A 25266-nucleotide genomic window follows, 5' to 3' on the forward strand; every position below is an offset into this window, starting at 1 on the left:
CAGTAGTTTGACATTGTCCAGAAAAGACGTATTTTGGCGTCAGTGTTTACAGTTTCTGTCTCATTTTAACTCATTCGGATAAAACAAGATATCCAATCTTACTACAGGTTACTTGACATTGACGTTTTGTGATGACAGATTACAGTCATTACACATTTATTTAAAAATTTGATAAGACTGATTAATGATCACTAATCAACATTACAAAACATTCATTTGATCATAATTCAACCATTTTACGCGATTATCAAATTAATCAGTCAACACGCGGCTTTTTAAAATCGTCTCTGATATAATGGAGAAAATTTAACTTAAGTTTTTATTACATCATTTGATTTTTTACTCAATTAGAACCTAAAAAATAATGAAGAAGTCTGTGGATTTACAAGCAATTACAACTCAAAGGCAAAGATTTAACTCCTTCAGTGCTATAAATGAAAAAGAAGTTGATGATATTTCTATTGAGTTTTTCTACAAGCCCCATACAATTTCTTTGTTGCTCATCTCCATTGGTGCTGTAATTTACTTTGCTTTTGTGAGGTAAGAATCTTCTATACATTTTAAGCTTTATAGGTTATAATACACTATGTGTGTAGGTAAGTATATTGTATTTTTGGACTTTATAGAATATGGGTGATATTTAACAAATAAGTGTAGACTTGAGTAAGGGGCTAGTGCCAAAATGTTGAAGAGAATCAATCAAGTTTTCAGTAATTAGCCCCTTGCTTAGTCCACTTTTCAAATATATCTATTTCTATTGTTTTTTTAGCTACAAAAGTAAGCTGTCATCAGTTATCAACAAAAAATTTGATGACTCTAGACTGCATCTCCATCAAATTCACATAATTGCAAGATTTGTCCTCTTCACCTTAAATTGTTAAAAACTAGGCATAGTAAAGCTGTTATCATAAATACTTCAGTTCACTGTAATTTAATCTGAAAATCAGATGTCATAGGTTATCAGAAAACCATGAAACCCACTATTTTTCAATTTTCAACACAAATACATAATAAAGAATAATAGACAAAATAATAACTATTATAGTATGCAGGGGCTTTTTGAAAAAAAACTATAGTCTTGGATTGTAAAATGAATTCATTCCACATTTTTACAGCATACTGTAGATCTACTAATTATAACCATGAAAGTACATTTCATGTACTGGTTGATTTACTACTGGGTTATCTAAAAGCAACAACAAATTGACCTACACTACTATACTCTATGCTACTGATAAAAATGTTGGTTTTCAGTTAAAGATAACATCATGAAATACAATGCTGACAAGGAACACAGAAATTAACCACTAGTTCCACAGTCAGTTCTTAACATTATCCATTATAGTTGTCGTGCAAGAACTATCATTTCTGGCATCCAGTTGACTATACTAGAATGAAGGTTTTGTTCTTTGGTTAACAAGCCCTATAGCCTCTCTGATGAGCCGTAATATGCCTAAACCGGTCAGAAAATTGGGATTGATAAACAAAAAACAAAACCTCACCACTATTATTCATTATATTATGCAATTATTGAATTTTAATTAAATAACATATTTCTCCTTTGATAGGGGGGTATCAAATTAGTTACTTATCTATTAAGCAAACATTATGTATATCTTACCTACCTTTAGATACACAGATTAACATTAATTTAATAATTACATTGCTATTAATCTAGCTAGAGTGGTACTTGAGTATTGTATGTGTGTATAAAATATTAAATTCAAGAATAGTCCTACATTTAGAAGAGATTTCAAAGAGTACACTTACGGCATTTTAAACACATTTCATAAATGTAGTGTAATTTGGAACAACTTACTAATAAAACGGTTTTCAATTCAATTCTTCAGTAATGAACCTCACAGTACAATTTTCTAATTTTGATAGACAATTTATGAAAGATACTAATAATATTTTTACCTTTAATAATACATGTCTTTGATTTTAGAAACACTGATGATGTGGAGAAAAACATATGGTCTGGACTTTTATGCTGTTGTTTCTTTTTTCTTATAATATCTGTGTTGGCCTTCCCTAATGGGCCTTTTACTAGACCTCATCCTGCTGTATGGCGGATCGTCTTTGGGATGAGTGTGTTATATCTTCTAGGATGCTTATTTATACTATTCCAAAACACCGAAACTGTAAACAAAATATTGTATTGGATCGATCCAAGTCTTCAAGTATGTGATGAATTTAATTTACATATTCCTGTCAGGCAATAAGATTTTTACAGGATTTTCATATTGACATGGATAAAGAGTATGGTGTAAATTGTTCTGATATTACTGTAGAACGAGTATGGAGTCATGTAGACGTGTTTGCCTTAGGTCATTTTCTAGGGTGGATGTTTAAGGCTATTCTTATTAGACACGTGGGAATTTTGTGGGCTACAAGGTGAAACTTATTTTGAATGTGGGGAAACCAAGTGCTAATTAATATATTTTGTAGCATTATGTGGGAAATCACTGAACTAGCCTTTGCCCATTTATTACCTAATTTTATTGAATGCTGGTGGGACGCTCTTATTCTGGATGTGTTAATTTGCAATGGATTGGGAATATGGTGCGGACTAAAAATATGTCAAGTTTTAGAAATGCGTGAATATAAATGGGAAAGCATTAAAGACATTCACAGTACAACAGGTACTACATTACTTTTTGTGTAGTAATTGTTTATTTGAATCGTTTTGTTAACAGGAAAGATTAAACGAGCATTTTTACAATTCACACCCGAAAGCTGGACGTCGGTCAGGTGGTTAGACCCAAAATGCTCTTATATGAGGGTTTTTGCCTTCTGTGAACTGGTGTTCTTCTGGCAAGTGTCTGAACTGAACACGTTTTTCCTCAAGCACGTTTTCGATCTTCCTACGTCCCACTACTTGGTTTCTGCTCGACTTATGTTAGTTGGCGTGATAGTTGCTCCATCGGTGCGCCAGTTTTACTGGTAAGTAAAATCAAATTTTGTTGACATTAGAACCAAATTCGCTGGAGTTTTTGACGCAACATTTTCAGTGTCAGTTACATAAAAACTCAATTTTTCTTATAATAGTCACAACCCAACTAGCAATTTTTTGTTTTATTAGAATGGCGGCAACATTTTTTTTTCTAAAACAGTTTAAGGTAAAATCAACTATTCCATACTTATGAACGCAAAATTGGCAACACCTTGAACCCATTGTTTTTATAAACTAGATTTGAAGCCAACACATTTTACTTCTATGTGAACCTTTTAAGAAATATATAAACTGAGTGAAACGTTTATATAATGGCAATAAAGCACTCTATTGTGATGAACATGACAGGGTTACAGAAACCACTATTACAATATACTAAAATTGTGAAAAATTGCTTGTTTGTGTGGAGTGTTAAAATATGATTACAATTAAGGTCATATACCATCTCATATTTTATGGATTTGTCGTGTTTAACTGTCAAATTACGTCACATTTACTTACGCTTGCTTTGGACAAACTGACATGATACACATTGAACTTTTTTCTCCTTTCCCCTGATTTTGAGTGGATAATTTTACTTTTTCTACACATGTTACTGTTTTTTTTTGAGCGTTATGATATTATAATTTTTACTTATGCCCTATTGTGGGGTTGCCAGGTAAGTAAACCAATTCACTGTGAAACCACTATTTATCTTGTACAAAAAATTCTGAAACGTCCATTAGTTAAGAAGTCAAATATTATGGAAAAAATTGTATCTTATCAATTTAAGTAGTATTAAAACCAAGCTTAGTATATTCTTCTTTTATAACACTTCTTACTTTACTAATTCTATTTCTTATTTCAGCTATGTCACCGATACTACATGCAAAAGGGTGGGCACACAATGTTGGGTATATGGATGCATTATGGTCACCGAATCCCTAATATGCATAAAGCACGGTACAGAACTGTTTAAGCTCACGCATCCGATTAACATCGTAATTTGGTTATTAGTTCAGTTTGTTGTATCGGTAATATGCGTTGCAGGATACGTCATTTATCACAAATCTTATTCTACAAAACAGAGAAGAGATTAAAATTTTTAACATTTTCAAATACGAATCTCGACTAAATCCAATTGTTTTTGTTGTTGTATCCTATGTTGCAACTGTGATATTGATCCACATAACTCGGTTACATTAAATTATTGTACATAATTTTCTAATACTAGATTTTGTGATTCAGTGGATTGATTCTTACTAACATTAAGAGAATTTTCATACATTTTGGCTCGTCAATGTAATATGTATAAGTAAACCAAAGACCTCGACTTCAGTAGAGAAGTATTTACGGGTAACTGTAAAGGATATGTCCATAATATACATAAAACACAAACTAATTTAAACAGGGTGGTTAAATATGTATGTGTGTATAAATAGTTTTTAACACACTTCACAATCTTAATTAGTGACTTAACTGGGTTTGAAAATGGTTGTGTTAAGACTCAAACACATCCAACCAACAGAAAACTGGCTTCAAAATGTAAATTAAAATTTATTGCTGATTTTGAAGGTTTATTTTCAATTTACACCTGATTGTAGTATCGTTGACATACTACTTTCTCTTATTTTTGCTATAATGATTGCATGAGGCATTTCTTCTTTTTTTTCACTTGCTTTTGCGCATTGCTTTTTTTTGTTTTAATTGGCGTTTCAAGTTAAGATCGCAGCGCCAGTTGCCAAAATCGTAACCAAAGTCAACATAAACAAACGGAGAGATGACAGCTGGAAAGCCAGAAAATGTTTTCCAAACTGATCACCAGAGGGAGTATATCTCTTATCTTGAAACGCCAATAAGCTCGTCATAAGACAGGTGATTCTTTTGTCAACCAGACACTAACATTGCATAGATAGGGGAATTCAAATTGTGCTCAAGTCCCCACCTAAAAATCGGCACAACAAAGATATTTCGACTTATACCCAAAATGTATACACAAATGTTGCTTGCCTATATGTGGAATGTTTGATAATGACTGCATTTTCGATTCTACTACTGCTTTTCTGTTTTTTTTTTTGAACAAAAACAGAGAATTACTAATTTTTCTAACAGATTAACAATATGCAAAGGTTAAAAATTCTTTCAACAAAAGGCACTACATTTTATTAAATACTTAACGGAATCAGGTTAATGATCCAATTGTATAAATGTATATTTGCAATAACTTGATTATCTAAAAATAATATAAAGGTACAATAAATTAAAAAGACAACCAGGAAATACTTAGTAGAAATAGAGACCTGGCTCGAAATTTCTTAATTTTTTTAAACATAGATTTTGTATAAATAAAATGGAGATTTTAGTTACGATAGTTTGTATTAAATGTTTGTGCCATAAAATATCTATTTGTAATTATTTGGATATTAAATAAATTATTGAATTATTGTGTTTTCAATATTCCTGAAAGTTCACCTTAATATATAGATATAAAAGTTTCAAAGTTATTTCATTCACTGCTCTTGACAAAGGTGAAGAAATGTAAGTGTCAGTTTGTCGGAGCGGATATGACGTAGTTTGATAGTTGGTCACAAAAGATATCAGTCAAACTTTCTGATGGTTTGGCTCTCAATATGGAGCGATTGTAACGTCGCATGATTTGATCAACTGTCAAATTACGCCATTAGTGACGTCACATTCAGTTTATTTGCTCCATAAAGCGTCAAAACGATGTGTCAGCAGTCTGACGCATGTCTCTTATGCAACTTGTTGTCAAAAGAATTAATTTTTAGTAGCATTGTGCAGTAGTTCTGTTTTTTAACCGTTGATTTAATTGGATAATTTTCCATACTTGTTTTTTTGAGAAAAAAAAGTTTATATTTAGTTTTATCATGAACATGAAAATTAAATAGTAACATTCTCAATATGTATGCATAGTTATAGGTATTTTTCCTACATCTCACAGAACTACTGCAGGCTACACTGTAAATTTACTAATTTAGCCATACTCTTACAAGATTGATGATCAAATGTCACAAATTGTTTGTTGTTTTAGACAATAAGAGTTTAAAAAACCTTCTTTTATAAAGTTACCTGTCTAGAGTATGTAGTAAATTCAAATGATCAACTTAAAAATCTGCTTATATATTCATAAAATTACAAAGTGGTTTTCATATTTATTGTTTTTTTCGCAAAATTTTGAAAACATAATACTATACAGATGTCTGTCACATTATAAATCAATAAAGTACTTCATATTGATGATTTCTTTCTTTTGTACTACATCAAAACGACTTGTTTCTAAAATTAATAATTGTATATATCTATTTATTGGTACAAACATTATACTTAATATAGGTAAACAATAAATATAGCAGGTATACTTAATCTGTGAATTATAGTATAGTGAAGAAATTCATAAGATAGTGGGCGTTTCCCTTACCACCCTAAAATGTATGCGACCTCCTCTCTTACCAAACCTCATAAAATAATTCATTACCCTTTCAGTGCAACAATTTTTGATTCATCAATTTTTGATAGTGATATATGAGAAATTTCAACATAAGTAAATAAATACATAACGTGCTTTTTAATCTTATTATTACTATTATTACTTTAGAGAGACTAGTTGCATTTGTTGTAAGTCACCCTACAAAATTCACAGCGATGGGCCGTGACTTGGGGGACCGTAACAAAAATAGGTCATAAAATTAGTACATTGTAAACATGCAACGTTTTTACTCGATTATATGGGCCTCTCTTTCTGCCTAGTTGAGATAGAATAGGGGTTTGCTGGTTGTGGAGCAAACAGGCAAAATATCGAACAGCCCTAAAAGCGGGGAGTGGCGGGGCTAAACTATGTGAACTGCTAACGCCCCCTTGCCCTAGCTCGCAGCCCGAACGTTTTGACGACATACGAAGGTGCTCGGCGTATTGAATGTTACCATAGGCGGGTACAGTTTTGTTATTTTTCATTTTTATTATTATTTTATTTCTATTTACATTCTTATTATATGCTTTATTTAAGTTTGTTTGAGCCTTGAAGTTTGAAAGTTTTATAATACTAAACACTCAAATACTCAATAATGTTGTAAGGTGTCAACTTTGTTGCAAATCTCAGCACAGTGTTTTATTGATTTACTATAAGAGTACATATTTCTTATAAAATTCAAATTAAAATTTTTAGTTTCTTTTGGTATAAGCCTCTTACGTAACACTGAATTAATATTTGTTATGGTAGGTTAGATAAAAAGCTTTTCGTAATGTGCTAAACCAAAAATATTATAAAATTATTGGATCTGTCAACATAAATATGCCAGAAAATCGTTGAAAATGTAAGCGTTATCGTTATTTTGATACAATTTCCTGTTCCCAGTGGCACTAGCTCTTTAAAGCTGACTTCCATCTGGAGAATGAGGAAGTCAGAATGGTCACGTGACAATGACATTTTTGGTTTCTCTGACAAGATTTTTTTGGTTTTCCTCAGTTTTATACACAGATCAGAGTAGGCAACATATACAGGGTGTTTCTAATATTGAGTATATTTTTCATGGACATATTTTGTTTCAGATTTTATTAATGGAAGATGCAAAAGTCAAATCTGTCACTGGCGACTTCTGTTGAAACCGACTCTGTGTGATTTTGACGTCATTAATAACGGAGATTTTCTGCAATCCTCCAGAAAACCGGAAAAAGACGAAGACAAACAAAAAGTAAGCAGTTGCAGCTTTGTGTTACAGTTGACAATTTCTGTACAAAGCTTTCAGTTGAAAGTACTAACCCAATTTTTAAAAAGTCTTTATTGCTCTTATTAAATTCTGCAAAACTGTATGTCCGATTTTAATTGTTTAAACAACTAAGGTTGTCCAATCAGAGTTCAAATACCGGTTCAGTTGAACTGCTACTGTTCTGTACCAGGTTCTAAAGTTTTCAACAAATGGTCTCACTTTTTTGCTGACTTGTTTTCACAAGTTTAGTGCAAAATTAAATGCCATTGAAACTGGTTAAGTTTCGGTACAGTGATGTCAAACTAACGATTTACAAAATTGCATTAGACTTAATATGAGGTTGGCTATTGTAAAATGTTATATTGGATGTACAATTTTTTCCAGGTGATTTAAGATTCGTTGGTGCTGCAAAATTGACTTAAACTTAACGATAGTTAGAGGGAAAACTGCAATTATCAGTGTTGGTAAATCCCAATTCGAAGCTACGCCTCTGTCTATCGGCAACACCGGTCGTTGGAAGTTGAAGGACCGCTGCACGATCCCTCCCCACCAAAGGCAGTCCCCGAATGGCGTGGTTTGCGTTTCGTTCGGCCTGCCTGTGACCCGCATGATTAGCCCGCGCTACCAACTTTTCTTGACAAAACCCGCGTGTAACACGCCCAATAGAAAATTTTTTGGTTTAACTAAAAAATAAACTGTCCTTAATACGGTACTAATTGTTGTAAACAATCAGGGAGCACTAATAATGTGTTTTGGTGTAGGAAAATCAAACGGAACTCGTGCAACGCAAGCAGTGACGACAAAGTGCTGTTCACACGACACAACAGCGGCGCGCCTTCGTTTTGGATTGGGAATAGTGCAAAAAGAATGTCGGAAGGATTGGTGAACAAGAATGAGCTCTGACGGACAACCAAAAACAGAATACGTTATCGAAAATCCGGCACAGGTGAGTTTTGATGTGCAAAAGGGTGGGCTTGTGCCGCGGCCCGACGTTCGTGGGTGTAGCTCGGTCCGGCTGCCCAGGAGGAGGCGGAGGTCGGCCTTCGAGCTATCATCGCGCAAAGGGTGCCTAAGCCAGCCTGCTTTTCCGTTACACTTTCATTTTCTATGGGTGTGTTTTCTCTACCTAATAGAGATGACCAATAACGTTTTCAGCCTATAAACTACAAACAAGCTAAACCCAAACAGTCCTCCACCTAATGCTAATTTTACCTGAAGCTTTATTGTTTTTACCTCTCACAAAGGTAACAAAAATCCTCGTATGTGATAATGCAATCTGCTTACTCAAGCTCTCAAACCAGAATTAATAATGTTATCAGATTAATGAATGATTCAGTATAAGACGGCAAAATCCAGTAGCGTAACAGTACAGTACACGAGTGTAATTGTTATGGCAATTTAAGTAGGTTTTTTGAATACATATAGTAAATTCTTCTCAGAGTAAAATAATTGTATATCCTACAATCAATTTGGACCACCCTGTAGAACAATATCCCAACAACTCTTATTTTTCTGAAAATTTGCATATTATAATTTTTCTTGTGTCCTAAAGTTGATCAAATTTTCGTATTAGGTAGGTACATAAAATAGGGTTTTTGACTCAGAAAAAAGGTTGTAAAAGTAGTAACTCTGTAAATCGTTGAATTGGTCTTTATGAGTACTCTTAAAATCTGAAATAATAGGTATACAGGATGTGTTAAGGAAGTTGATATATTTTGTGACTGACTCTGTATACTTGCAAACCTCGGTTCACTTTAAGAAAAAAATCAGTTTTCGAGATATTGGCAATATTCCAGACTTTTTGGACACCCTGTATAAAATAGCAATAGAAATGGTAGCACGTGGTATTTAGTTGCGTGGTTACGTCAAAGGGGGAGGTGCCCAGAGGTGTACTTCCGCCCGGTTCCACTGTTTCTAGATAACACATGTCGCAGATAAGAATGCAATGTGTGTTTATTATAAACTGTTTCACTAACTCCTTACTAGTATTCCTACAGGGTGGTCCAATTTTAAGTGTCAATAATTTTGCATTCGATAGCCTATCAAAAAAATGCAATATGTAATTTTCCTGAAAATCGCTTCCTAAGGAAGTTTAAAAATCATGTTTTTATGTAACTGTGAGAGTGTCGAAGCAATTTTGATCAAAATTGAACCCACAAGTACTTATGAAATTATGAATACTCATTATGTGATGTTAGGGACATTTGTCAAAATGGTCCATTAGCGAAGATATTGGAGGGGATGGTCTTGTTAAAGCTGTATCTTCCTTGGAACAAAATCGCAACATGCATGTCTGCTTATCAGTTTTACAGTTTGAAAACATTTTTTAGTAGGCGACCCCATTATTGACACTTAAAACTGGACCATCCTGTATAATACCTATTATTTTATTATAACTAAAGTGCATTAAAAAATTGGGTTTTATATGGATGCTTTCTGATGCAAACACTCGATGTGTTATACATGGTGGTGGGGTGTGTTATATGGGGATTTCGTTTATTTTGACAAGTTAAATGTCAAAATAAAACGACTCAAAGTTTACAGTCTCAACAATATAGGTATTTTCCAAAAGAGGTTTTTAATGGCTACATGGTTTGCTTAAAAAGGCATATCATCAGGCCAAAAGGCGTAAGCAGGATTTTTTAATAGTACAAGCACGTGTAAGGCTGCAATGCAAAGTGCCTTTGAACTTTGCACTATGGTTCTAAACGTTCTGCTAGATTTGTCTGAAAAATAACTGACAAAAATGGGGAACAGAGACGTAGGAAATCCTCATTTTCAAAGCTGTTTGATTAAAAGGATTACTAGTAATTTAAGTGAAACCTTTATTGACAAAGTTCTACTTTTGTGTCGTAGTTGACTGTTTTGGTCTCCAAATGCTTTGTTTATTTTTTAACAGCACATCCCACATTTTTTTTCATATTTGAATAGAACGCAAAAAATATGAAATGCGTGTTTTTCTATTTTTAAAACCACTAAGTATAACATAACAAAAATTAAATAAAAAGAGTCAAATTTTAGAGTAACATTTAAAACGCCCGCTAGATATGACTTAGACAATAGAGAGTTTAGACACATTCAAATTAATCTGGCCAAATTAGAAACGTATAAAAGGAGGTCCTTATTTCTATAAACTCTCAGTGTTTACATCAGCTCGGTTTACAGTGTTTAAGTTTCGAACAATAACACTAGACTAAAGTCATTATGTCAAATATATCAGCTGATCGGAAGATGCTGTCAACCGTCAGACAGCTATAGCCAATAAAACTGATGAAAGTCGTCTACGTCATACACGCGGCAACACCGTCGATTTGAATTTATTAACACACTTTCAAAGTTCTGTAAATTATTTTTTTTTGTAAATAAACTACAAATTCCGACATTTTAGACTAAGCTTCCCGATTTGTCATTACTGATGTTTATTAACCGAAATCAATAAACGGACCTTACAGAAATTACTAATAATAAGTAACACAGAAATTACTAAAATAAACTAATTAATTACAGAATGTTTTACTTAATTTTTGACTATTGTTTCAAAGTCTTACGCACTTGCTTTGAATGGTTGAACAATTTCTTGAAAACCTCTTCATTTATGAATTCTTCAACTTAAAACTCTATAGCTGAGGTTCACCATTCTCTCTGTAGGTTCAAATGTCTATTTGTCAAGGTAATTTTTTCCAGTTTCATTAAGAATTTAACAGAACACTACTAATGGTATGACTTTTCTATAATTGTCTGTTCAATGAGTAATATTACTAAGTATTTTTTTCGTACCTAAGGTAATTAACTATTCAAGCAGATCTGAAAATGTATTTCTAATTTTTCAGGATCAAGACACTGACACTAAACCAGTAGTTGCACCGTCACCACTGGCTCTTTTAGCCGCCACGTGTAGTCGTATCGGCCCAGGGGAACTACAGACTCAGACTTATATACAGTCTCCGAACAACGGGACCATAACCATGTCGACCACGCCCACTCCCCAGAACCAGCAGATTAAGCAGCAGAATGTTACTGTACAACAAGCAGGACAGCAACAGGGACAACCCCAGGTAAACGAATCTTCTTTTTAGTCATGTTACAAGAATTATCAAAAGTTTAAACAAAAACACCGACGGTTTAGGTGTTCTGAAGGCGAACTCTCTAACGAATAGCAAGGAAATTTCTTTGCTATCATAGAAAACCCTTCTCTATCGTAATATATGGTACTCTCTACGTTTCAATTGGTGAAGATCGGCACTCAACGTAGCTATTCGGGTTGTGTAAAATAGAAAGACCAACTGAGGTCTTGCTATGATTTTATCTCTCTTGCGGCTATGAAATTTTGTATTTACCAATCTTTCTTTTCCGTCGTCTTCTAAAATTCAAATGTTTTGTTTTTTAACCTGTATGCCCGTCAGTGTCAACATTGTGTCAATAAGGTTGGGTTGGGGACCATTTGATTGTGTTTACACCCCTCTTGCACCTATTAGTTATTGTTTTTGAGGTGTAAGCTGTTCATGATGGAATGGTTGTGTTATGGCTATATGGGGTTCCATCAACACATCCTAAAGTCCCATCCTACTTTCTTCACAAAATGCATAAAAATTGTTTACAAGCAACTGAAAAATATTAATGGTCCAACAAGAAAATAAGAAACTGAAGAGACATAACTACAATAAATAAAACCAAGAACAAAAATGGCAACAAAACGAATTATTTTAGAATGTAAACTTAAAAATATGATTAATTACTGAAAAAAATTAGTAAAAACGTAGAATTATTCAAATTATTGTCTTTGATACTTGTCATTAACCCTGAATACGACGAAACAAGTAAAAGCTCTAGATTTATTACTAGAAATTAGTCAATGTTTTTAAGACCTATAGGTTCCCGTTTTCTGTTGACGGTGTCAGCCGAATGTGATAGAAAATAGCTTAGAGAGTACCAATAGTTAATAGAAAGAAATTTTCTTTCTTGTCTATTTCTATGCGTTTTCTATTTTCTACATCGTTACGGAGTTCGCCTCCTGTTGTCTTGGTTTGGTTTGCACTCACTATTGTGTCAGAACAACAGAGTTTCTTTAAAAAAAACATTATTTTACTTGGCTATAGGTTCTCAGCGTACCTGTAGCTGCCGGTATGACAGCGCAACAGTTGCAACAGCAGATATTGCAGCAGCAAGCAGCTGCAGGAGCTGCCCAACTGGTTGCAGCTGCTGCCGGTCAAAATTTGGGGTACAACATCGTTCAAGCACCGGCTGGTGTCCAGGCGCTTAGTGTTGATGGGCAAGAAGCTATCTTTATACCCGCAATGAGCTTAGGTAATTATGTCTTTGTTATTTTATATTTATTTCAACTCTACTATGAATGCAATATAAACGTAAGAGCACCTTTGGTTTAACCATTTTCTTAACACAAAAACAACATGGAAACACCTAAATTTTATAATCAATAATACTATTACAATAATAGAAAAGTTTTGAACTCTGATTATGCTTAATAATAACTGATTCTGGGTTTAACAATAAGTTTTGCAACCGATGCTACAGTGAAAAGTGATGTTTAATGACAAATAATGCCTGTCGCTTTATTTTTACAACTTACTATTAAAATTTTATGTTTTTAAGAAAAAAAAACATACTTTTAAAGTAGGTATGTACTATGTATGTAACGCCCAATTATGCGTTGAAAATCGTCCCTTCAGTTGCAGGTAGCAAAATATGCTTTTTGACCTTACCCTGCTTGTACCAAACTTGTATTCATGGGTCGTAAATCCAGCCCTACCGAGCCTGCCTCTACTAGTATTTCTTAGAATCCCTAACCTTTTTGACAAACTCAGTAGTCCCAGCCGATTTTAAAACTTGAATCAGTTGGCAACTAAATCTGCTGCACTTGAATCGTTTTTATGTATCGAGTCTTTAAAAATATTTAATACCCTTGTAACAGGTTTATTATTGGTACTAGTAGTATTTTCTCAGTGTAGTGTAGTTTCGTGAAAATGGCAACTGAATGTGACGTTGTGCCGCCCACGGAGAGTCAAAGTACCAACCCATTAAACTCCGCCCCTGATCAGAGTAAAGAAAAAGACGAAAAGTTTACAGAATTACAAAATGTGTCTCATCAAGTAATTCAAATCCAGACTGAACTTGGGCCTATGATTGTTGAATTAAATAATCTGAATGGTGTGTATTATTTAGAATTTAGTTATTCAGCCAATCATTTGAGTTTTACGACATTTTTATGTGAAGGGGTGCTTACGAAATGTGAAAGTAGAAAAGCGTCAGAAAATCTGACTGCAAATTTGGTTATTAAAGTTAAGTTTTGGTGACTTAACCTGTACACTTTTCTGTCACTGTCATTTTGCTGAACTTTCTTAGAAATATTACTTTTTTTTGCAGGAGGACAACAGCCCCAACAGATATTTAGTCCTGGTCAAATAATCAGAACACCTACTGGAACGGTTCTGCCAACTGGAGCAACAAACCTGCCCACCACAGTTCAACTTTCAAATGGGCAGAGCGTACAAGTAAACTTGTGATTTATTGCGTAAATTTCTTGACTATTCTATTTTGAAATTTAGGTTCGACAAGCGCAACCGCAAGTATTTCAGTTTCCGATGCAACAAACTATACCTATTCAAGTTCCCATTTCGTCCGGAAACGGCCAGACTATCTATCAAACCATACATTTTCCCGTCCAATTGGCCACAACCGCGACCGTGCCCAACATCATACAGGTACTAATTAACTGGGATGTTAATGCGATATTTAACTTAAAATTGACCTTTTGCCTTGAAGGCCCAACCGCAATTAATTCCTCAAATGGCAAGCATTTTAACGCCAACAGGCCAGATTCAGCAAATTCAAATTGCTACGTCTCTACCGCAACATCAACAGCAACAACAACAACCTCAACAGACGCAGGCGCCTACGTCCCTGGCACAACAGGTTGTTGGAGAAGCCTCAGCTCAATTAACATTTACTGGTAATTTTTTTATTTGTTCTTAAGTTTAGGCACTCAAACATTATTTAACTGTCTGTAATTATTAGTGTAATTTATGATAATTTTTTCCTTTAAAGCTGCGAATGGTCAACAGTTTTCACTGCCGGTGTCAAGCCTTCAAAATTTACAGCAAGTACGAACAGTTGGTAATATTGGTGGATTGGGAAATATAATTCAGCTGCCCAATATTCAAACAGTGCCCACAATACAGAATATACCCGGTAAGTGTTTTTATTCCTTTATTTTCATTTGAAAATGTGTTGATTGCAAATTATCCCTACTTTAGGCATCTTAAGAAACTTTGCATACAAAGATTCATGTTACAAATAATAATTATATTTGAGCAACTGAGCTATAGAAACAAATTGTCAAATATCTGTAAAACTGGGGCAAAATTGCCTAAAACCTTCACACTTTTTTTGAACATTTTCTGTCTGTTCAGTGACTTTTGACTGTTGCGTCACAATCATCAGCAAAAAACGTATGTCGGTGATTAAATATAATATTGATTATTGACTTAATGCAGGCGCTACAATAAATTATATAGTATATGACCAACCAATCTTTGCCTGTGTGCTAAATGTCACAGTCAAATGAAAACAGACTAGGATGCCTTTAAATATGTCGGTGCATATGGGCCTTAGAACACTTGTGTAGGCTTCTGGCAAATTTCAACATGACGCTAGAGGTCTCTGGCAATTTTTAAAAGGTTTTCAGTCGTTTTTAGTGGCCACTGGCAGTTTTCTAATGGATCTAGAACAGTTTGACTTTTTAGGATTTAGAACCATTTTTTGGAAGATTTAATACAGTTTTGTAGATGCCTCTGGCAATTTCTAGAAAGTTTTATTTAGAGAGTTCTGGCTTCTGGTAATTGAAAACAGTTCTGGGAAAGTTTAAGACACTTGCAGAGGCCTCTGGCACTTTTTAGAAGGTTGTCAGTAGCTCTTAGAGGTTTGTAGAGCTTTCAAAATAATCCTAGAGGCTTCTGGTAATTTAAAACACTTCTGGGAAAGTTTAAGACACTTGCAGAGGCCTCTGGCACTTTTTAGAAGGTTGTCAGTAGCTCTTAGAGGTTTGTAGAGCTTTCAAAATAATCCTACAGGCTTCTGGCAATTTAAAACAGTTCTGGGAAAGTTTAAGACACTTGCAGAGGCTTTTGGCACTTTTTAGAAGGTTGTCAGTAGCACTTAGAGGTTTATAGAGCTTTCAAAATAATCCTACAGGCTTCTGATAATTTAAAACAGTTCTGGGAAAGTTTAAGACACTTGCAGAGGCTTTTGGCACTTTTTAGAAGGTTGTCAGTAGCTCTTAGAGGTTTGTAGAGCTTTCAAAATAATCCTAGAGGCTTCTGGTAATTTAAAACACTTCTGGGAAAGTTTAAGACACTTGCAGAGGCTTCTGGCACTTTTTAGAAGGTTGTCAGTAGCTCTTAGAGGTTTGTAGAGCTTTCAAAATAATCCTACAGGCTTCTGGCAATTTAAAACAGTTCTGGGAAAGTTTAAGACACTTGCAGAGGCTTTTGGCACTTTTTAGAAGGTTGTCAGTAGCACTTAGAGGTTTATAGAGCTTTCAAAATAATCCTACAGGCTTCTGATAATTGAAAACAGTTCTGGGAAAGTTTAAGACACTTGCAGAGGCCTCTGGCACTTTTTAGAAGGTTGTCAGTAGCACTTAGAGGTTTATAGAGCTTTCAAAATAATCCTACAGGCTTCTGGCAATTTAAAACAGTTCTGGGAAAGTTTAAGACACTTGCAGAGGCTTTTGGCACTTTTTAGAAGGTTGTCAGTAGCACTTAGAGGTTTATAGAGCTTTCAAAATAATCCTACAGGCTTCTGATAATTTAAAACAGTTCTGGGAAAGTTTAAGACACTTGCAGAGGCTTTTGGCACTTTTTAGAAGGTTGTCAGTAGCATTTACAGGTTTATAGAGCTTTCAAAATAATCCTACAGGTTTCTGATAATTTAAAACAGTTCTGGGAAAGTTTAAGACACTTGCAGAGGCCTCTAGCACTTTTTAGAAGCTTGTCAGTAGCACTTAGAGGTTTGTAGAGCTTTCAAAATAATCCTACAGGCTTCTGGTAATTGAAAACAGTTCTGGGAAAGTTTAAGACACTTGCAGAGGCCTCAGGCACTTTTTAGAACGTTGTCAGTAGCACTTAAAGGTTTGTAGAGCTTTCAAAATAATCCTACAGGCTTCTGGTAATTGAAAACAGTTCTGGGAAAGTTTAAGACACTTGCAGAGGCTTTTGGCACTTTTTAGAAGGTTGTCAGTAGCATTTACAGGTTTATAGAGCTTTCAAAATAATCCTACAGGTTTCTGATAATTTAAAACAGTTCTGGGAAAGTTTAAGACACTTGCAGAGGCCTCTAGCACTTTTTAGAAGCTTGTCAGTAGCACTTAGAGGTTTGTAGAGCTTTCAAAATAATCCTACAGGCTTCTGGTAATTGAAAACAGTTCTGGGAAAGTTTAAGACACTTGCAGAGGCTTTTGGCACTTTTTAGAAGGTTGTCAGTAGCACTTGGAGGTTTGTAGAGCTTCCAAAATAATCATACAGGCTTCTGGTAATTTAAAACAGTTCTGGGAAAGTTTAAGACACTTGCAGAGGCCTCTGGCACTTTTTAGAAGGTTGTCAGTAGCACTTAGAGGTTTGTAGAGCTTTCAAAATAATCCTAGAGGCTTCTGGCAATTGAAAACAGTTCTGGGAAAGTTTAAGACACTTGCAGAGGCCTCTGGCACTTTTTAGAAGGTTGTCAGTAGCACTTAGAGGTTTGTAGAGCTTTCAAAATTTTGTTTCTGGCAATTTAAAACAACTCTGGGAAAGTTTGAGTCTGTTGAAAGACAGTGGAGACAAGCTCTGAAACTTTTTGGAAGGTTGTCAGTAGTACTTAGAGGTAGAGGTATAAAGATAACTTAATATTTGTTGAAATCTAATTAAACTGAATATATAGAAATTTGGAAGTTTCAGAAATATTTCGTCCATATTGACTTTTGTCTTTATTTTGATATCTATTACTTATTACGATTTTAATGGCATTAACATTCTCATCATATATTACGTTGATTTTAGGACTCGGAAACTTGCAAGTTATTACACAACCTCAACCGCAAATCGCTGTAGGACAGCATATTCAGCAAGATCCTAGCGATCCTACTAAATGGCAAATAATACCCCAAGTAACTACTGCAACGGCTGCTCCTCAGGTAGGTGTTGAACTAACTAAAATTTTGGGTACTTGTTTTCCTGACAGTCAACAACAATTAAATATCTAAGCCTTACAGGAAGTTTTGCATCAAAAGTAGTCACTTTTTGAAAGAAAATAAATTGTTTTTCTAGGTTGCAACACCAATTAGTGTGAGTACCGTTGAACAACAACCAGCACCATCACCCTCATCCTCCGACATCAACCAAGGAGAACAGAAACAAAGAGTTCGACGAGTGGCATGTACCTGCCCCAACTGTCAAGAAGGGGAGCGACATTCTGACCGGAAAAAGCAACACATCTGTCACATTCCGGGCTGTAACAAAGTCTACGGTAAAACTAGTCATTTGAGGTAAGAAATTGCTTATTTCACGTTGAAAATTAGTGCTGATTTAGTAGTCGCATTTTTTGAAATTATTATGTTTTGGTTTTAGAGCACATTTAAGGTGGCACACAGGAGAACGACCGTTTGTCTGTACATGGCTGTTTTGTGGTAAAAGGTTTACGAGATCGGATGAACTACAGAGACACAGGCGGACTCATACCGGAGAAAAGAGGTTCCAGTGTAGTGAGTGCAACAAGAAATTCATGCGGTCAGATCATCTGTCTAAACATTTGAAAACGCATCAGAAACAACGATTGTCGGTAAGTTGTACTCTGTTTTAGACTACACCATTTACACATGTAGTTTAGAAAGCGCCAGTTGAATTTTAGAAACCATAAGATGGATTTAAAAAATATCACTTGTATTTCAGAAAAGGTACTTTCAATTTTAGAATAATAACTTTGATTTTTGAAATTGCAATTTGTATTTCAGATTAGTCACTTGTATTATAGAAAAGAGCAGTTGGATTTTAGACGTGGTCATTTGTAATTTGGAAAATTAAAGTTGAGCAAAAAAAGTCAATAGTTTAACGAATATTTTTAATAACATTGTGGTTTAAGCAGTTCAATGAAAAATCGATTTATCTCGAAAACCGTTTATTTTATCGAAATAAAGGAAGAGTACAATTTTTCGATAAAAATGTCAAGAGTATCCATTAATGGCGTTTGCAGCTGAAAATAATGGCAGCTCTCAAAGTTTAAGCAAATTGTGTCTTAGGTCCAGTTAGTTCCTGCCTTTCGAAGACGAAATACCTGGTTTTGATGTCAAATAGAAGGTCTCTTTCGATAAAACATTAAACCCAATAATCATTTCAATCTACAAAGTGTTTCAAAAGTTACGGCCAAAAACGTTAATTGGAAGGCAGTTCTTTGGGGCTCAATATTTCCCTTAAGAGTGACTTTAAAAAAAATTATATGAACAAATCGTATAATTTTGACATCCCCTGCATGCCCCCGAGAGATTGTCATATAGTTATGGGACACCCTGTATATTTTATATAAATTAATACTCCCGATGGGCGGGTTTTTTTTTGCTTAAAGTGATATTATAAAAAAACAATAAACTAATAACCACATAGAAACACAAAAAAATCTGAAATTGAAATAACGCGTTCTAAAATACAAGTGACCTTTTCTGAAATACAAGTGACGAATCTGAAATACAACTTACGTTTTCTAAAACCAAATTTACGATAATGAAATACAAGTTATAGATTCTGAAATCCAACTTATATTTTTAAAATCCAAGTGATATTTTCTAAACTACATGTGTCATTTACGCATGTGTAGAAATAATGTATTTTTTTCTTTCTTCGTGGTAATAATGAATGTTTATTAAATTTTACAGCAAGACAAAGAACAAGAAGACGATGAGGTGTGGGACGTCCAAACTGACGGTGAGCAACAGCAAGAAACCGAGCAGAAACCTCAGCCGGTGTGGATAACAGACAGCAAAAACAACATCAAATATGCCATCACCCATCTGAATTACTCTCAGGTAAATAATAGTAGTTTTTCCAAGAAAATTAACTTATTTTTGTATTTTAAACCATCACAAAACTGTCTTGAATTGCCCAAAAACAAAACTTTGGTTTTTAATGCAGGAAGCCGCTACGTCTACGCAACAATCAGCATCTTCGGACAGTTCGAGCAACGAAGAGAAAATGATGATTACTATTAGTGCTGCCGAAGCCGACGATCTGATAATAGCTGATCCGTTAGACAGCTGAGGGAACGCTGTCTATATTGTAAATACCGATGTAAAGGAAGATGAATCTGATTAAAATGGCTTTACATATGTTAATCATATGTAAAGCGCTCTTTAAGGAAGTCTTCCACTTTTGACATCCCATTAGAAGTGGATTTGAACTTTAATGGTGGTTGTTGCTTGGGGTGCAAAGTACAAAACGTACTACTTTTACTCTACTTAAGTCCACGGCAGAAATGAATATATTTTTATCACTCCTACCCTTAGTTTCCAGTTATTCACCTCCCCCCCTTTTTATAAATGTGTATAAATATAAAAGTAGTGGACGGTCAGGAAAAGTGACCATAAAATGCGTCAAAAATTAAAAAATAGTTTGGTTAATAATGATTATTACAGCTCAAACGTAAAATTAGTCGAAAAAGCTTTGGTTTTGCTTCTTATTGTGGTCATAAAACTATCCAATTTAATTAAAACTTTAGTTGTTTTTACTTGCCGTTAAATGAGCTTTTAACGCTGTTCAATGCAGTTTTAGTTGTAGGAAATAAAGAACGGCTGTGAATAGGTTTAAGAATTCTAATATATAGCGCATGACAAATTTTTATTTGCTATTTTATACCTTTCCTAAGAATGCAGTTTAATTTTTCTAAATGTTTCCCCCACGAAACAGTGTACCAGTTTCAGTTTAATTTATAAAAAGTTGTCCATATGCGACAGGATGTTATCTGTTTTCCAATTTTTTAACTATTACTTTCATTAGATGCGTATAGATATTGTTTGTGAATGAGTTTTTTTATATAATAAAATGTATACCTATATTTTAATAAAAGTATATTTCTACTTATGTTAGCTGTAGAAGGTATTTAAAGTTCATCCCAGGGCTAGTGGCAGTGACGTAATAATATTTTTAAATTCATGAAGGTTTGTGTGGGTTTAGAAATAACTCTACGCCCGTACTTTGATGATTTTTTCGAATTTCTCAAAAAGTCCCAGAATTCAAATTTGCTATTAGTATGATGGTAACTTTAGAGAGCGCAATAATTTCTTAATACATTGAGACCAAAACAGATGGAATATTGAAATGTATAAACTTTTAACTATAAACTTAAAATTAAAATGCAAAGTTTGGGATAGTAATTGAAAGTCTCACGAAAAAGCAAAATAGTTTATATAAAAAAAACCTCTTTAATAATTAACATATAAAATAATATATAATAACATTAACAATAACGAAATATTAAACCAAACAAAGTCAATTAAGTATAAAAATTCAATTCCTAACCGAATGCGCTTCGGCCATGTGTTTTTTGTATCCCTCCCGATAATCAAAACTTTCGGGACACAAATGACAACAATACATATTGGTTAGATCTGAGTGTACTAATCTTACATGATATTTTAAAGCTGATTGATTGGAATACACTTTACCGCAGTGCGGACAGTTGCCGCACTGACTACTATGGTGAGGCACTTCGACGACTGTTTTCGAAAAATTTATTGCTGCTTCCTCTGATGATAATATCTAAAAAAAAAACATTAAACATATAAACACATGTGTCTATAAAGTGGTTAGTTTAGATAAAATGATGGTAAATATGGTTTCCCCATAAAAAGTGTTTTTTCAATGACATTTATGTTCATAACTTTCAAACCTTTGCTCCAAGACTTTTTCCCATGACGAAAAAAAAATAGATTACATTTGGTAAATTAATTTCTAAATTTTTTACTACATTTTAAGTGTTAGATCTGTTAAGCAGAGCCTCAGAAGCAAAAAATGCCTATTCTAACTGTTTTTCTTTTAACAACTGGGATGTTAAAAAACTGTGTGAAATTCTTCAAAATTAGAAGAAAATACTAAATTTTCATTAAAAAGCATTTGATCAATTCAATAATGTTCATCCTGTATGTTCTTCCAATTTATGTCTAGAAACTTTGGTTGACATTACTGTTAATTGTTTTTGGCAGTTTAGAATTGGCTACTATGTAGGTATTTTAATTCATTTAAGGTTTAATCGAGGGGTAGACCGCCGATCATTTTTTGTACACCAAATTGCCTTTTGCATACAAAATACCTTGAAATGTCTAAAAGTGCCTAAAATTCCTTATATTACCTTGAAATATCTCAAAATGCCTTTAAATTATTAAAACTGCCTCAGAATGCCTTCAAATTTTCACCTACACATTTGTTGCATTCTTAAATTTAGTTATAAGACCCTTGGTATTGAGACAATGATAAACCTTGATGAAATACACCCTTAAATTTTTTTTGGTCACATGGCAGTTTTTGGTCAGGTTAATTAAGTAGCATATCTACTTTTACAATTGACAAGGGTCAAAATGTCATAAGGATTAATAATTAAAAAAAAATTACTTCCTCAGGTTACCTGATTGCTTTTCCAAATTTTGAAGACCCAAAATCTTAAAATTAATTTTTTTAAAAGTCACGTGACAGTTTTTAGGTTAGGTTAGGTGACAACGTAAACGTTTTTTCAAATTTTTGACACTTGATTTGACCTTGTGTCGAAAGCTTAAAATTGATTTTCTAAGGTCAGGTGACTGTTTTTTCAAATTTTAACAAACACAAATATTTTTTGTACAATTGTCTGAAATTACGGGTTATATTTTGACGTTTAAACGAATCTTCTAACTGTCATAGTAACCAAGTTAGCACGTGTCAAATAAAGACACCTATCATTTAAAAGAAACAGTTGAAAAATTAAATAAATAGTATTTTAAATTTAGACAGTGGTAAAATTGTAAGAACTACATCACGTGACTTTGATAATTAAATTTTTGAGCTTGCAACACTGTAAGGACTAGTTGACATGGTCAAAAACAGTCACGTGACCTTCAAAAAGGCAGTTTAAATTTTGGAAAATTGATAAATAAAATTTAGACAGTTGTAAAAACTTCAATTGCAAAATACACGTCACATGACTTGGATAATTCAATTTTTGAGCTTGCAACACTGTAAATACCAGTTGACATTGTAAAAAACAGTCACGTGACCTTCAAAAGGCAGTTTAAACTTTGGAAAATTGATAAATAAAATTTGGACAGTTGTAAATACTAGTACACGTCACTTGACGTTGATAATGCAATTCTGAGCTTGCACCACTATAAAGGCCAGGTGATATCTGTCAAAATTAATCACGTGACCGTTAAAATGTGGTTTAAACTTTAAAAACTTGGTAAATAAAATTTAGACTATTTTAGACAGTTGTAACAGCTGAAATTGTAAGAGACACGTAACGTGACTGTGGTTATGCAATTTTAGAGCTTGCCACTGTAGTAAAGTCCAGTAGACACCTGTCAAAAACAGTCACGTGACCTTAAAAATGTAGTTTAAATGTGAAAAATTGGTAAATTATGCTTGGTCTACTACAATGTATTCACCTTTGCAGTCCAGTGCTCCACAGTTCAATTTTAAAACATATTGAATGATCATCTTTACAGAAATTCACTATAACACTTAATAATATGTATTTTAGAGCTCAGACTACTATCAATAGGTAAAACTAGGTATTTTCAACTTTCACCACATTTTTAAACCAGAAAATCAAATTTTTTTTGTACATACCTCCATATCTGATTGTTCTATGCTTTCAACTTTAACATTTTGATGTAAAACTTCAGCAGCTCTATCAAAAGTCAAAGGGCTGGATGATGATTCAGATGAAGATCTCAGAATTAACCTCTCCATTTCACTCTCTGGAGGTTTACGTGGTATAAAAATAGTCTTGGGTATTGATATGTCTGGTAATATACTTAATTTTTCGCATGGTGCTGGTATGCATTGCTGTTTACAAGTAGGTTGAGATGTCAATGACCTCTCCAATATGCTTCCTGTTTTCACTTCTAGTGCAGCTTCAAGAATGGAACTTTGAGATTGATTATCCATTTTTTCTGTTAGATCTTGTATTTTTGAAATGTTTTGATCAGTACTTTCATCCATTTCTTCAGGTTTTTCACTTTTAATTTTCTCACTTTCGAATAATGTGTCTAGATTTTGTGGAATTGGCTTTTTTACAATGTTTTCTTCAAGGGGAGCTTTATGCACTTTAGGACTGGCTTTGATCTTTTTTGAGGGGCACTCATGGGGCTCACTATGTGCAGGTTTCACTTTTTTGATTGGTAGAATTTGCCTGTTTAGAGGACAAGGCATATCATTACTAATCAACCCAGAAACTTGCAGTATTGTTGCAGTTTGTAGAAATGAAGGAAGTTGCTCTTCTGATACCATGACTTCACCATGGTACATGAAATTGACTATTGCTATTAGATCCACATATGCTACATCTTTCAGAATAACTATTGGATGAGGGCAAGGATTTTCCTGCAATTTTACTTGATAAATAACTTTTACTTGGTCAACTAGCGACTTCTTACCTTGAATATGGTGCGGAAATACGGGCTGCATGCTGACAATATAAATTTATGTGCCTTTAAGCTGATTCCTTCACAAGTTAGGGTAACATCTGCAAGATCTTCAGTGCTCTGAAGACTTTCAAATGCGTTTAGAATACTTGTTTGGAATGTGGTCCACTTTAAGCAGAAATGCTTGGAAGACATTATTTAACTTAGAAAATACCATATGTATAAATTAAATAGAATTAGAAAATAAACCACGTAGTAATGCAAAAAAAATGAAAACAACAAAACGTCAAAACTATTAAAAAAACAAAACAAAACGTCGTATGTCCTTGAGGCTGTCATATTGCAACAATTGACTGTCAAAAATCGTAAGCTCAAACTGTCATTTGTCACTTTCTGCATAAAATAAAGATTTGAGTAGAAATTTGTCTTAATGCAGTAAAGAAAAAAGAAAATTAAATTATTAACAATTATTTAACATAATAAATTAGATGAATACTCTTTATTGCTAGATATTCAGAAAATTGATTGCATGTGTAGTGTGGCGTCCTCTACCGAAGAAGGGAGTAGGTAATTTTTTTACAGCCAACTAGACGACAAAGTCACGTAGCGTTCTGTACAATGTCAGAAGCAAACCGCAGTGGTTAGTAAACTTTCCGTTAGGTGGCTATTCCATGCTATTCTATGAAATTTGCCCTATAATTTAGCAGTTTATAAAATTAAAATTTCATAAAATATATTTTGCTTAAGTACAATTTGAACTGTTTTTTCAGGTTATTAAATAGGAAATTTAATGAGGATTCCAAAAATGTGTTTAAAACAGTCATTTTCTTACTACAAGTGGGTTTTACAAGCTATTTTGTCCCTAGCTGTTTTTTCAAACTGTGTTTCTGGCAGTTCAAACTTTGACACCGTTTTTCTCCCTGACTGTACTAAATTTTGTAGTGTTTTTTCAAGTT

The 25266-nt window shown here is 33.8% G+C and overlaps 3 protein-coding genes and 2 long non-coding RNA genes across 7 annotated transcripts; 3 read left to right on the forward strand and 2 right to left on the reverse strand.

Moving 5' to 3' along the window:
- The first annotated feature begins 136 nt into the window (after positions 1–136).
- On the forward strand, positions 137–5376 carry Pss (phosphatidylserine synthase 1 homolog l(3)77CDf). The gene is made up of 6 exons (XM_081987102.1): positions 137–540; positions 1949–2183; positions 2237–2397; positions 2452–2645; positions 2700–2946; positions 3804–5376. Exons 1-6 carry the CDS (start codon positions 365–367, stop codon positions 4033–4035), a joined length of 1245 nt encoding a protein of 414 aa, XP_081843228.1. The 5' UTR covers positions 137–364; the 3' UTR covers positions 4036–5376.
- Positions 5377–7501: 2125 nt separating this feature from the next.
- Positions 7502–20775, forward strand: LOC145734037 (uncharacterized). Of its 3 annotated transcripts, XM_081987096.1 has the most exons (14): positions 7502–7644; positions 8044–8368; positions 8421–8605; positions 11490–11714; positions 12756–12963; positions 14041–14168; positions 14223–14378; positions 14440–14626; positions 14722–14865; positions 17712–17845; positions 17979–18196; positions 18279–18489; positions 19577–19726; positions 19833–20775. In XM_081987096.1, exons 3-14 carry the CDS (start codon positions 8552–8554, stop codon positions 19956–19958), a joined length of 1941 nt encoding a protein of 646 aa, XP_081843222.1. In that variant the 5' UTR covers positions 7502–7644; positions 8044–8368; positions 8421–8551; the 3' UTR covers positions 19959–20775. The 3 variants fall into 3 exon arrangements, with proteins under 3 accessions (XP_081843222.1, XP_081843223.1, XP_081843225.1); XM_081987097.1 differs by having other exon boundaries at positions 8044–8605; XM_081987099.1 differs by lacking the exons at positions 7502–7644; positions 8044–8368; positions 8421–8605; positions 11490–11714; positions 12756–12963 and adding an exon at positions 13626–13824.
- On the reverse strand, positions 7714–9660 carry LOC145734051 (uncharacterized). Its single transcript, XR_014179330.1, has 2 exons — positions 8872–9660; positions 7714–8822 (listed from the first exon to the last, which is right to left on the reverse strand). It is a non-coding gene; the product is annotated as an uncharacterized LOC145734051 (long non-coding RNA).
- On the forward strand, positions 18511–18869 carry LOC145734052 (uncharacterized). Its single transcript, XR_014179331.1, has 2 exons — positions 18511–18604; positions 18687–18869. It is a non-coding gene; the product is annotated as an uncharacterized LOC145734052 (long non-coding RNA).
- A 309-nt stretch (positions 20776–21084) lies between the features above and the next one.
- Positions 21085–24614, reverse strand: LOC145734041 (uncharacterized). The gene is made up of 3 exons (XM_081987103.1): positions 24323–24614; positions 23514–24269; positions 21085–21455 (listed from the first exon to the last, which is right to left on the reverse strand). Exons 1-3 carry the CDS (start codon positions 24503–24505, stop codon positions 21204–21206), a joined length of 1191 nt encoding a protein of 396 aa, XP_081843229.1. The 5' UTR covers positions 24506–24614; the 3' UTR covers positions 21085–21203.
- Positions 24615–25266: the final 652 nt, after the last annotated feature.

This window comes from Ips typographus, linkage group LG9 (assembly GCF_016097725.1).
Source record: "Ips typographus isolate SLU linkage group LG9, UJ_Ityp_2.0, whole genome shotgun sequence".
Taxonomy (NCBI): Eukaryota; Metazoa; Arthropoda; class Insecta; order Coleoptera; family Curculionidae; genus Ips; species Ips typographus.

Coding starts and splice junctions, on each gene's coding strand:
- Pss (XM_081987102.1), top strand. CDS start 365: ATGAAGAAGTCTGTGGATTTACAAGCAATTACAACTCAAAGGCAAAGA. Junction 2,398..2,451: donor GGAATTTTGTGGGCTACAAG/GTGAAACTTATT, acceptor TATATTTTGTAG/CATTATGTGGGAAATCACTG. Junction 2,646..2,699: donor AGACATTCACAGTACAACAG/GTACTACATTAC, acceptor TTTTGTTAACAG/GAAAGATTAAACGAGCATTT.
- LOC145734041 (XM_081987103.1), bottom strand. CDS start 24,505: ATGTCTTCCAAGCATTTCTGCTTAAAGTGGACCACATTCCAAACAAGT. Junction 24,270..24,322: donor ATTTCCGCACCATATTCAAG/GTAAGAAGTCGC, acceptor GTAAAATTGCAG/GAAAATCCTTGCCCTCATCC. Junction 21,456..23,513: donor TAGAACAATCAGATATGGAG/GTATGTACAAAA, acceptor TTTTTTTTTTAG/ATATTATCATCAGAGGAAGC.
- LOC145734037 (XM_081987097.1), top strand. CDS start 8,552: ATGAGCTCTGACGGACAACCAAAAACAGAATACGTTATCGAAAATCCG. Junction 14,627..14,721: donor AGCTCAATTAACATTTACTG/GTAATTTTTTTA, acceptor TTTCCTTTAAAG/CTGCGAATGGTCAACAGTTT. Junction 17,846..17,978: donor CTGCAACGGCTGCTCCTCAG/GTAGGTGTTGAA, acceptor TTGTTTTTCTAG/GTTGCAACACCAATTAGTGT.